We start from the raw sequence: 13,343 nt of genomic DNA, 5'->3' as shown, positions 1-13,343 counted from the left end.
ATGAAGAGGCCATAGATTTGCCATCTGGTTGAGCAGCAATTATTTAGAATGAACACTCTTACTCCTTGCAAATGAAATTAGATGTACTGTTTTCTCTCTTTCAAAAATGTTTGAAGTGTGTGTTCTCCCTTTCTAAGTTCTTGCTAGCTCAATTCGTTAAAGAATCTTATTTCAACATTTAGGTCACCATTTCCTTACAATATCACATGGTTAATCATTCCCATTTCCCACCATTCAAATGTTAAAATTACATTTTTAAACAGTTCAAGGAATTGTTATTGCTTCCGAATAATGCAGACAGCCTTCCTATAGCTGAAATCAGGTACACATGAGCGTAAAGAACACGGCAATTCAGCCTCTGATCAGATGATAATTTAATTCTTGCCAGGACATTGCTTACAGCCCCAATACATCCACGAATCAGCATCCAAACACTTTTCAGCATCAAGTCTGTATGCAAAGATGATGTAGTTACAAAATACTATACAGAAAATACCATGGTTTTACCTAGATACATAATAAAAGTGAAAGCATCTCACCACAATACCCGCATTCTTCACTGCCAATGGAAGGCTAAGAAGCCCCGTTCCTATGTTGCCTTTCAACAAGTGAATTAATGTCTCGAGAGGCCTGAAATGTAAACAAAAATTAACACCGTCATCATATTGTTTACATGATCCTACAGCCCAGTCCTAACCATGGGGCTGAGCTACAAATTGAATCTAGAATTCAAGAGAAAACTGCAATTGTGTGGCCCTTTGCCAATTTCATAGACACTCCAGATCATACAGTACAACGGAATAGAATTCAAACTACACAAACTCATTCTGTTAATTACTTCGAAACATAACCTTCAAAGCAATAACATTCATAGGCCAGTCTGAATCCAAGAGACTTGATTGCACTGTCAAAGATTTTATACTCATGACCTGCAACAAATTTATGGAACACCATCCCAATTTCTAAACAGTTAACAATGCCCTTCTCTCAACCTAGCCCTGAAAATAATCTGTATTTTAAAGTTTCTTAATGAAGTCTGAGATTCTGCAGTGCCAAACAAAACAAGACAAAAAGGAAAACGCTCCTATCTCAAACAATTAATATTCTGAGGACACATTAACAACAAAGCTCCCATTTCAAAACTTTACAGCACTTACGTTGTGCCAGTTCTTTCATTTAGACGCTGATAATTTCCAAAATTATTAGATGATCTTGAAGAAATATCTGGTGAAGAGCTCAAGCTGTCATGGTCTGGGCTATTTTCTGTGGAGCTATAATCATTGTAATCTTCACTTGTCAGTTTTTTGGTCGACATGGTGGCAGCTTCTCAACAGCTGTGTAAAAACATAGAAATTGAAGTAACCCAGCAAAATTTTCCCACAGAAAAAAAGCAAGATATATTGTTCTCCAAACAAGCTATACTTTAAAAATGCAATTATATTTTGATTCATTGTTAAAAATGCAGTGTACAATGCCATTTCATTATATGATAGCATCAATATTCCATTTCAGATCATCTTTTCACGGCTAGATGAATTTTCAAATACTGGCCACTTCCAAGAGAACCGAACACAATGAAAATTCTCCAGCAGACACAGTCAGCTGAAACGGCATTCCTTTACAACATTCCTGCTGTTCAATGAGGCTCTATATTGACTCCAGTTTCCCCTCAATTTTAAGGCGAGTCATTGCCTCCACAATCACAATGCTGGTCACCCAAATCTTCATAACTGGAATATCTTATTGATATACAGAATCAAAGAATGAGGCAGCACTCCCCACATAACTGAAGTGTCTCACCTCAGGTATCATTCACTTAAATCACTTGTGCATCTTTTGCAAGGACTTGACATCCTTCCTAAAGTGTGGTACCCAAATTTGAGCACAATCTGCAGAATTTTCTCGTCAGCGATTTGGGGGCGGGGCCCACTCGCCGACAGGAAAATGACGCGGGATGACGTTGGGAGGAACCCACGACGTCATCCCAGTCCATTTAAATCTTTAGGAAGGCAGGCGGACAACGAAATCAGCTGTCTGCCCGCCGACCTGTCAATGGCCAACTGAGGCCATTGACAGGGTAATTAAGATAATTAAAGACCCTGCCCGTCCAACCTTAAGGCTGGTAGGATGAGGTTTCATTTCCGTTTTTAAAAACTTTAATAAATTTTATGTGACATTTATTAACATGTCCCATTTTGTGTGACATTGTCACGAGGGGGACATGTTAATGATTTTTTAATTTTTCTATTTTTTTTAAACTTTGTAACACTTTCACTGATCTCCCTGAGACAGCACTTAGTTTCAGGGAGCAGTGCGCTCTTTTGCGCGCATGTGCATAAGAGCACAATTTGACAGATGGGGAATCCACCCCCCAGCCCCCGCACAGTGCTTTCTGTCAGGCAGGCTGCTGGGCTGGCCTTAATTGGCCCACCCACTTAAAATGGCGGTGGGGCCCGCTTTGGCGGCAGAGTTCAGCTGCCCGCCTGCTGCCGAGCCGGTGGGGCCTGCCCACCAACCAAGGACAAAATTCTGCCCAATATTCCAGTTGAGGACTAACCAATGTTTTCTAAAGGTTTAGCATAATTTCCTTACTTTTGTATTCTATTCTTCTATTAATAAAGCCAGGCATCCCTTTTTTTTTAAAAAAAGAAACAGCCTTCTCAATTTCTCCTGCCATCTTCAAAGAGTGTGTACATACGCTCTCAGGTCGCTGTTCCTCTTTAAAATTTAACCATTTAGCTCATATTGCCTCACTCTTCGTACCAAAATGTTTCACTTCAGTTCTCTGCCTAAATTTCATCTTTCCACTTCAGTGCGTTTCCTCCCGAAATCTGTTAACATCCTCAACGTTAATCGCACTCCCAAGTTTCACATCATTTGCAAATTTTGAAATTATGCCCTGTGTACCCAGATACATGTTGTTAGTGTGGTCATCAAAAACAGTAGTGGTCCTAAAACCTAACCCTGGAACATCATTGCACAGGTCCCTCCAGAAGACTCTCGGCTTTCTATCCATTAGCAACTTTTTTTATCCATACAGCCAGTCTCTTTAATCCCATGGGGTGAATTTTGCCAACAAGTCTGCGATACTTTTACACATCAACTGCACTACCCTCATTATCCAAATCCATTGCTTCAAAGAACTGCATAGAGGCCAAGTGCGAGAGTGTAAAAACAATACAGATACACACACATGCATGAGAAGCCCAAAATGGGCATTTGTTTCCTTAATTGAAAAATATTGTCAGGTTATTAATGTACTATTAATTGAAGATTTGTGGACAATCAAACACTTTCTCTCTTTCAAGCTTTGTTATTACACAATTGCATAACATCTAACTTTCCCACCATACCTACCATACTTCCTCGATAAGCTAAGTCCCCTTTAAAGTCAATAGCCAAAGGAAAAGGTCTTTGAGAGTAATCATTTGTCATCCTCAGAAGTATCAGGTCAATGTATAATAATTACATCCAATTGAATACTGAGGGGCATCTGGATGGCATACAGTTTTGGTCATCCTACCACCACCTCCCCCACTCGTAAAAAGGATTGACTTTTAAAGGGGTTCAGAGTGATCATGAATTCAGGCTGAAATCAGCAAAACCTTTGGCAATTAGCATACAATCACAAACCTCCAGGTTATGTGGACTTCCACAGAAGGTTGGCAATTTTGGGTCAACAGACACTTTAAAATGGAACCACTGTTGGAAAGGGGAAAGTTTATATAAATGTTAACAGTACTGATCAATAACCCACATTACCAAAGGAGAAGCTTCTGGAATAATCTTTTCACACCAGACTTAATTACAAAAAACACAGAAGTTAGTCATCCCAAGTACAAAAGAATACAAAATGGTTAATGCATGACAATTGCATGTTTTGAACCTTCAGATATAGTGAGTGATGCAGATGGAGGACAAACTTCCAGGCAGCTTGTCATTTGGCACAGGCACAACACTGGCTGCCCAAGCTGAGATAAGTTGCTCAGACAACAACTGCATTATAAAAACAGGAAAAACTATAATTGTTAGAAATCTGATTTTCTTTAAATGAAAACATAACAGCTCCCTATGTGCAAAAACCAAAAATAGGCAATTTTTCAGGGGTGAACCCATTTGTGCAGAACAGCACTTCTGAACTGTCTTTCCCCTAACAGATAAAAAAATGACATTGCATTTCTGGCAACTTCGGCTTTTAATTGCAGAATTGCAACAGTTTGGTACAACTTAAAGATAAGCCTTTGGTTCACACGATGTGAGTGTCACTGCTAACTGCCTCGAGGTCGTAGTGAGCCACCTTATTGAATCACTGCAGGCCTTGTGGTGAAGGTGCATCCACAGTGCCTTTTTAAAATTCTTTCATGGGACGTGGGCATCAATGGCTAGGCTTGTATTTTTATTGCCCATCCCTAATTGCCCTTGAGAAGGTGGTGGTGATCTGCCTTCTTGAACCGCTGCAGTCCATGTGGTGTAGGTATACCTACAGTTCTGTTAAGGAGGGAGTTCCAGGATCTTAACCCAGCAAGTGAGGGAACAGGGATATAGTTCCAAATCAGGATGGTGTGTGGCTTTGAGGGGAACTTTCAGGTGGTGATGTCCCCACGCACCTGCTGCCTTTGTAATTCTAGGCGGTAGAGGTCGAATGTTTGGAAGGTGCTGCCGAATGAGCCTTGGTGAGTTGCTGCAGTGCATCTTGTAGATGGTACACACTGCTGCCATTGTGCATCAATGGTAGAGGGGAATAGATGTTGAAGATGGTGGGTGGGATGCCAATCAAACAGGCTGCTTTGTCATGGATGGTGTCAAGTTTCTTGACTGATGTTGGACACGCACTCATCCAGGCAAGTGAACAGTATTATATCACACTCCTCACTTGTGCCTTGCAGATGGCAGACAGGCTTTGGGGAATCAGGAGGTGAATTACTTGCCGCAAGATTCCTAGCCTCTGAAATGCTCTTGCAGCCTCAGTATTTATATGGCTGGTCCAGTTCAGTTTCTGGTCACTGATAATCACTAATGAGGGATTCAGCATAGATAATGCCATTGAATATGAAGACGATATAGGTGGATTCTCACTTATTGGAGATGGTAATTGCCTGGCACTTGTGTGGCACAAATGTCACTTGCCACTTATCAACCCAAGCCTGAATATTGTCTAGGTTTTGCTGCGTATGAGCACGGACTACTTCATAATCTGAGGAGTCATGAATGGTGAACACTTGTGTAATCATCAGCAAACATCCCCACTTCTGACCTTATGATGGAGGGAAGGTCATTTATGAAACAGCTGAAGATGGTTGGCTGAAGACACTACTCTGAGGAACTCCTGCAGCGATGTCCTGGGATTGAGATGATTGATTTCCATACCTGAGCAGTTTTCCATATTGCTGGGTAGTTGCCAGTGTTGTAGCTGTACTGGAACAGCTTAGCTAAGAGTGCAGCTTGTTTTGGAGCACAAGTCATAAGTACTATTGCTGGAATGTTGGCAGGGCCCACAGCCTTTGCAACATAAGTTCCTTAGCCATTTCTTGACATCACATCGAGTGAATCAAATTGGCTGAAGGTTGGCACCTGTGATGCTGGGGACTTCTAGGGAGGGAGCTCCAAAACCCCAGCAAAGGTGTGATGACATTAGTTCCAAGTCTGGATAGTGCTTAGAGAGGAACTTGCAGGTGCCCCTCAACTGTTAAAAATACTGTGCCAATATCGCAAAGGCCTGCTGTTGTGTGTAGTATGCTCTATCAAACAAAATCCTCATACCATAAAATTAATTCTGACAAGAAAGAGGTCCCCTTCTCTTAATAGATTAATCCAGTCATGTTACAATGTATTTGACAACGCAATTCAATAAAATATTGCCCACCATAATGGATGATAACTGATGATGCCCAGAAAAAATGGACCTGCACTACAAGTCATATCGTGGATTGTGCTGCCAGATGCAAGATGATTTAATGTTAACACTTCCTGAGGAATACTACTTTGTCCTCTATGTATCTTTAGTTACATATGAACTCGAATTTCTCTACTGAAATAGTGACATCTTACAATCCACTCAAGAAACTCTATTAACTAGATCAGAAAATAGAAATACAGCTTTGTTAGGAATTATATATTCTCATTCGGGGTTTAATTTTGTTACCTCATGCCAGCAAAGTCAAGAATCAGCAGGTCAGCAAAATGGAAGGTGCTGTCAAGATATCATTGTTACATGCTGATGGAGAGATTAAAAAATTTTGCTCTAGGTTTAAAATGCACAATGCAACTGATGTAAATAATCCAGCCCTAACTAATTACCAAGCAGAAATCTGCAAGTTTCACCCATGCACAAAAATCACTGCATGTCCCACCAGAAAGAGGATTTCCTCCAGTGTATTTCAATTATTTTTCAAATTTGGGGAAAAGAAAATCATTGAAATTTATTAACAAGCAAAGCAGCATTCTATAATAACAGCTTTGGTGTTAGCTGAAAGCCATCCCTGAACCACACAATAGGATCTCTAACTCAAAATCAACCTCTATTTCACCTTAAAATTTTGCTCCTGTAGAAGAGATTTGAACAATGTGTTCAGACGAGATCCACTATGGATTAGAAATTCAGAAAAAGGGCCAAGCTACAAATTTGAAATGAGTTTTAAAAAATTGAAGTTTGATGAAAGATGCACCTCCAAAAAGTTCTGAGCACAAATGAATAGCACTGTTAGACTTGCACTTGCCCAAAGGCTGACAGTAACTTTTACACAAGGTATTGCCTGCCAAACAGTGCAACACTCTTCAGTGTATCGAGGATCTACGTAAACACCACAACAACTGTGCACCTCCTTAACTAATCATATTTAACATCCAATGAGCTGCACAGTCTGATCTAGGAAGCGTTAGAATGATATGGTCGGTGTCAAATCAGATGCACAAAGCAAAATAAAGTGAAAGGTTGATTGGGTTAAGAAAGTTAAGGTAAAGAAAAAGTTAAACACATTTAAAATCTCCAATAATTAAAAGCTGAAGAAATGAGACTTAACTTTTACAAATGTGTTTTCAGTGTCAAATTTGTTTGACAGTAAATATAGGGTTAGCTCATAGATCAGTCATGATCTTGTTGCATTCAGAACAGGCCAGAGGGCTGAATGGTCTACTCCTGCTCCAATGTTCCCAGTAACTAAGACTGATCACGTCGTTAAAAAGGTACGTACATCAGGACGGACAAATCCTAATGTTTTCTGGCGAGTTTAGTCTGCAATGTCAATACAGGAACTTTTCATTGCCTCACCTTTCAAAATACTTCAAACAAAGGTAGGATTCCATTTTCAGAAAGTTTATGCAGAAATGTTGTGGTACATCAGACAGCAATCACCGGATTGCAACATTCAACTGCGCAGGCATAATGACTGGAAGTTGCTGCCCGATTTGCAAGCACACAACAGCAGACACTTAGCCTCAGTTTCTTTTACCAGAAATTCAAGCCACATAATTGATCCTCTTACTTTCTGCAATAAAAATGGACACCTTACGAAACATGGAGCCCACACTCCTTGCTAACTTTCTGAAGCAAGCTTAATGGACAAATCTAGCCAGGTTTTAGAAATAACGGAGACGAAGAAAGAAAGAGATACCACTTGCATAAAGCAAGCAACAGTGCAAATTGACTAGTGTCATGAAGCTATTAATGTATGTATTTTGGAAAACATTTTTCTTTTAAAAGAGGTTTAGACTGTGGGTGTGTCTTCACAGAATCTCACAGAATCACAGTGCAGAAGAGGCCCTTCAGCCCATCGAGTCTGCACCGACACGTGAGAAACACCTGACCTACCTACCTAATCCCATTTACCAGCACTTGGCCCATAGCCTTGAATGCTATGACGTGCCAGGTGCTCATCCAGGTACTTTTTAAAGGATGTGAGGCAACCTGCCTCCACCACCCTCCCTGGCAGTGCATTCCGGACAGTCACCACCATCTGGATAAAAAAGTTTTTCCTCACATTCCCCCTAAACCTCCTGTCCCTCACCTTGAACTTATGCCCCCTTGTGACTGACCTTTCAACTAAGGGGAACAGCTGCTTCTTATCCACCCTGTCCATGCCCCTCATAATCTTGTACACCTCGATCAGGTCGCCCCTCAGTCTTCTCTGCTCCAACGAAAACAACCCAAGTCTATCCAACCTCTCCTCATAACTTAAACGTTTCATCGCGGGCAACATCCTGGTGAATCTCCTCTGCACCCCCTCAAGTGCAATCACATCCTTCCTATAATGTGGTGACCAGAACCGCACACAGCTGTGGCCTCAGCAACATTCTATACAACTCCAACATGACCTCCTTACTTTTGTAATCTATGTTTCGATTGATAAAGGGAAATGTCCCATATGCCTTTTTCACCACCCCACTAATATGCCCCTCTGCCTTCAGAGATCTATGGACACACACGCCAAGGTCCCTTTGTTCCTCAGAACTTCCTAGTGCCATGCCGTTCACTGAATACTTCCTTGTCAAATTACTCCTTCCAAAGCATACCACCTCACACTTTTCAGGGTTAAATTCCATCTGCACTTATCTGCCCATTGGACCATCCCATTTATATCTTCCTGTAGCCTAAGACACTCAATCTCACTGTTAACCACCCGGCCAATCTTTGTATCATCCGCAAACTTACTAATCCTAACTCCCATATAGTCATCTATGTCGTTTATATAAATGACAAATAATAGGGGGCCAAGCACAGATCCCTGTGGTATGCCAATGGACACTGGCTTCCAGTCACTAAAGCATCCTTTTGTCATCACCCTCTGCCTTCTACAACTAAGCCAATTTTGAATCCACCTTATCAAATTACCCTGCATCCCATGTGCCTTTGCCTTCTTTACAAGTCTCCCATGTGCAACCTTGTCAAAGGCTTTGCTGAAATCCATATAAACTACATCAACTGCGCGACCCTCATCTACACACCTGGTCACCTTCTTAAAAAATTCAAATTTGTAAGGCATGACCTCCCTCTGACAAAGCAATGCTGACTATCGCTGATCAAAACTTGCCTCTCCAAGTGGAGATAGATACTCTCCTTCAGAAATGTCTCCAATAGTCTTAATTGGATTAAAGGCAGTTAGTCTGGGTGCTTTGAAGTGTACTAATTTTGACATGTAAGAGAGATAGCAGGCATTTGCATTTTTTGAATAGAGCATTCAAGAAGCAGGGTGAAAACTGACACCTATCTAGCAGCTACAAAGCAATATGTAAATATTACTAATAAAATTGGTACTATGAAAGGGGTTTTATTGTTAGAGAGGTTTGGTTCAGATATAATGAGAATTAACATTCAATGGGACTGGGAGGTATAAGTTCAGCAGTTTTGGGTGTACAGGACAGAGGCAACATGAGATCAAAAGGCAGCTGTAAGCCTCTAACTGGCTCCACAGGAACCAAAGTGAAAAGAACCTCATTTTGAATTCGTAAGGTGAAAATGCTTTGCCTAGTGCCTGGATAAGTCTATGGGTTGCTATTGCCTTAATAGAGATATGATAGTAGTAATTTGTAGCCATGTGTATAAACATCTTAACCTGTGTAACTTAATAAAATGTTTCATTTAGTCTAATATAAAACCTCGATGGTCTGATTCCTGAATTTGGAGTCGCATCTCAAACACAACCTATAATTTTAAACATTATGACAGTTGTTTAAAGTTTCCCTCTGGGAATTTTAAATAACTCTGCTTTACCAACTGCATCAGTCATACACTAGCAGATTCTGGAAATTGGTAACCCATGGTGTATCTCATACTGCTGAATTTACTATATGATTTACACCCTAAGGACACTACAAATTAAGATTTGGCTCTTTTTTATTTCCATCAGGGAATAAAAAAATTCCCCTGGCAAAACATTATATCTGTTTCTCTCTCCACAGATGCTGGCAGCCCTGCCAGCATTCTGTTTGCATTTCCTTGACAACAGCTTGCATTTATATGGCACCTTTAATAGAGCAAAACATCCCATACGCTTCACAAGAGCATTATCAAACAAAACTTGACACCGAGCCCCATAAGCGGATATTAGGACAGGTAATCAAAAGCTTGACCAGAGAGCTCAGTTTTAAAACAAAAACAGAATTACCTGGAAAAACTCAGCAGGTCTGGCAGCATCGGTGGAGAAGAAAAGAGTTGACGTTTCGAGTCCTCATGACCCTTCGACTGTCGAAGGGTCATGAGGACTCGAAACGTCAACTCTTTTCTTCTCCACCGATGCTGCCAGACCTGCTGAGTTTTTCCAGGTAATTCTGTTTTTGTTTTGGATTTCCAACATCCGCAGTTTTTTTGTTTTTAGCTTAGTTTTAAAGATCATCTTGAAAGAGGAAAGACAGTCAGGGAGGTGTGGCAAGGAATTCAAGAGCTTGGGTTCTTAGAAGAGAATGGCACAGCCACTGACAGTGGAGCAATGAATATCAGGAAAACTCAAGGAGCCAGAATTAGAGAAGTACAAATATCTCAGAGGGCTGTAGTCTGGAGGAGATTACAGAGATTGCAAGAAACTAGGGCATTAGGGGGATTTGAAAACAAGGAAAGATTTTAAGTTCAAAGCATTGCTAAACCAGAAGCCAATGTAGGTCAGTAACTACTGTACTACAAGGGTGATGTGAACTGCAGGGCCTACTTGTAAAACCCAGATAGACTCAGTAAACCTGGTTTTTCCAGCCCAGCCTCACAATAGGAAGAAGGGATAGAGGGATGGGTATGCATTAGACACAATCACAGTATGCTCTGGCTGCGGATTGTGATCCCGGACCGCTGTCGCCCAGGCCTAGTATTACTTTCTAACTCTAATGTAAAACGTTTAAGTGTGTGTCAGAGGCTGCAGGCGCTGTTTCCTTACCTGGATCCCCCCCGGCTGGAGAGGTGGAGAGAGGCTCGGATCCCCCCCGGCTGGAGGGAGGCTCGGATCCCCCCGGGCTGGAGGGAGGCTCGGATCCCGCCCGGCTGGAGAGGTGGAGAGAGGCTCGGATCCCCCCCGGCTGGAGGGAGGCTCGGATTCTCCCCGGCTGGAGAGGTGGAGAGAGGCTCGGATCCCCCCCGGCTGGAGGGAGGCTCGGATCCCCCCCGGCTGGAGGGAGGCTCGGATCCCCCCCCGTCTGAAGGGAGGCTCGGATCCCCCCCCGGCTGGAGAGGTGGACCGTTCTATGACAGTCTTGATGGGGACTGAGTCGGTGTCACCGGTTCTCGCTCGGGGACGCGCTCTCTCTCTCTGGTTGCCACCCGCGCTCGGAGACGCGCTCTCTCTTTCTCTCTCCGGTTGCCACCCGGCGTCGGGGACGCGCTCTCTCTCTCGCTACCCCCTGCGGAACTAGCAGGGGTCACGTGCTGATCGTTGTCACGTGCTGGTCAGCTGACCGGCCGCTGTCCGCTCGAGCTGGAGAAGGGAGCGCGCGGTAGGAGACGGTTTAACTGTTAACTCCGACCCACCTCCCCCCCAATCCCTTCCCGCATCCCCACCCCTAGCCAATCCCCTCCCGCACCCCCACCCCCCGCCAATCCCCTCCCGCACCGCCACCCCCCCCCCCCGCCAATCCCTTCCCGCACCCCCACCCCCGGCCAATCCCCTCCCGCACCCCCACCCCTGGCCAATCCCCTCCCGCACCCCCACCCCTGGCCAATCCCCTCCCGCACCCCCACCCCTGGCCAATCCCCTCCCGCACCCCCACCCCTGGCCAATCCCCTCCCGCACCCCCACCCCTGGCCAATCCCCTCCCGCACCCCCACATAATCCTCCTTTTCCTTCCCCCTCACCTCTCTTCTTTCCCCCCTCCCTTATATGAATCAGGAGCAGCAGAGCCTGCTCCGTCTTTAATAAGGTTATGTCTGATCTAATTTTAACCTCAACTCCTGCCTACCCCAGATAACCTTTCACCCCCATGATATCCGAGAACCTTATCTCGCTCTGCCTTAGAAATATTTTCAGAATCTGCTTCCTCTGCCTTTTAAGGAAGAGAGTTCCAAAGACTCACGACCCCGAGAGAAAAAACTTTTCAACTCCATCTAACTGGGTGACCCTTTATTTTTAAACAGTGACCTCTATTTCTAGATTCTCCCACAAGAGGAAACACCCTCTCCACATCCACTCTGTCAAGACCCTAAAGGATTTTATCTTTCAATCAAATTGCCTCTTATTCTTCTAAACACCAGCTGATTACAAACCTAGCTTGTCCAACCTTTCCTCATAAGACATCCCACACGTTCTTGGTATTAGCCAAGTAAACTTTCCCTGAACTGCTTCCAACGCATTTACATCCTTCCTTAGATAAGGGGACCAATACTGTACTCAGTATTCCAGAGGCTGTCTCATCAATGCCCTGTTTAACTGAAGCATAACCTCCCCACTTTTATATTCAATTCCCCTTGCGATAATCAGTAACAATCTATTAGCTTTCCTGATTATTTGTGTACCTGCATATTAGCCTTTTTGCGATTCATGCAATAGGACACCCAGATCCCTCTGCATCTCGGAACTCTGCAATCTCCCAATTTAGATAATATGCTTTTTTTATCTTTCCTGCCAAAATGGACAATTTCCCAATTCCCCACATTATGTTCTATTTGCCAGATCTTTGCCTACTCACTTTATCTGTATACTTTTGTGACCTCCTTAAATCCTCTTCACAACTTACTTTCCTATCTATCTTTGTGTCATCAGCAAATTTAGCAACTATACCTTTGGTCCCTTCATCCAAGTCATTTAGAAAATTGTAACAAGTAAATTTGGGGAGTCAGGAGGTGGGTTACTTGTCGCATGATTCCTAGCCTCTAACCTGCTCTTATAGCCACAGTATTTATATGGCTAGTCCAGTTCAGTTTCTGGTCAATGGTAACCCCCAGGATGTTGATAGTGGGGGATTCAGTTTATATAAATTGAATTTATATTTATTGCAGTTCTTTGAAAAAGTAACATACGCTGTGGATAAAGAAACCTTTGACATGGCACCTTATCAAACGCCTTTGGAAATTGAAGTACAGTACATCCAATGGTTTCCCTTTATCCACAGCACGTTACTTTTTCAAAGAACTCCAATAAGGGTTAAACACACATCTGGACATAAGAACAAGGAGTAGGCCATTCAGCCCCTTGCCTGCTCCGCCATTTAATAAGATCATGGCTGATCTGATAATAACCTCAAACCTGCATCCCGCCTACCCCCGATATCCTATCACCCCTTTGCTTACCAAGAATCTATCCGCCTCTGCCTTAAAAATATTCAAAGACTCTGATTCCACCACCTTTTCAGGAAGAGAGTTCCAAAGGCTCATACCCTCTAAGAGAAAGATTTTCGCCTCACCTCCATTTCAAATGGGCACCCCCTTATTGTTA

At 43.0% G+C, this 13,343-nt stretch overlaps 1 protein-coding gene across 1 annotated transcript in view; it reads right to left on the bottom strand.

Annotated features, from left to right (window-relative positions):
- slc36a1 (solute carrier family 36 member 1) overlaps positions 1-11,372 on the bottom strand; it is an 82,555-nt gene extending 71,183 nt beyond the window's left edge. The window contains exons 1-3 of the mRNA XM_041193965.1: positions 10,857-11,372; positions 1,158-1,334; positions 540-630 (exon numbers count right to left, since the gene is read on the bottom strand). Coding sequence (XP_041049899.1) covers positions 540-630; positions 1,158-1,315 — 249 coding nt within the window. The 5' untranslated portion in view covers positions 1,316-1,334; positions 10,857-11,372. The remainder of the gene's footprint in view (positions 1-539; positions 631-1,157; positions 1,335-10,856) is intronic.
- Between the last annotated feature and the right edge of the window lie 1,971 nt (positions 11,373-13,343).

This window comes from Carcharodon carcharias, chromosome 8, assembly GCF_017639515.1.
Source record: "Carcharodon carcharias isolate sCarCar2 chromosome 8, sCarCar2.pri, whole genome shotgun sequence".
Lineage (NCBI taxonomy): Eukaryota > Metazoa > Chordata > Chondrichthyes > Lamniformes > Lamnidae > Carcharodon > Carcharodon carcharias.
The sequence above is the reverse complement of the archived record's forward strand: the minus strand, read 5'-3'. Positions and strand labels throughout refer to the sequence as shown.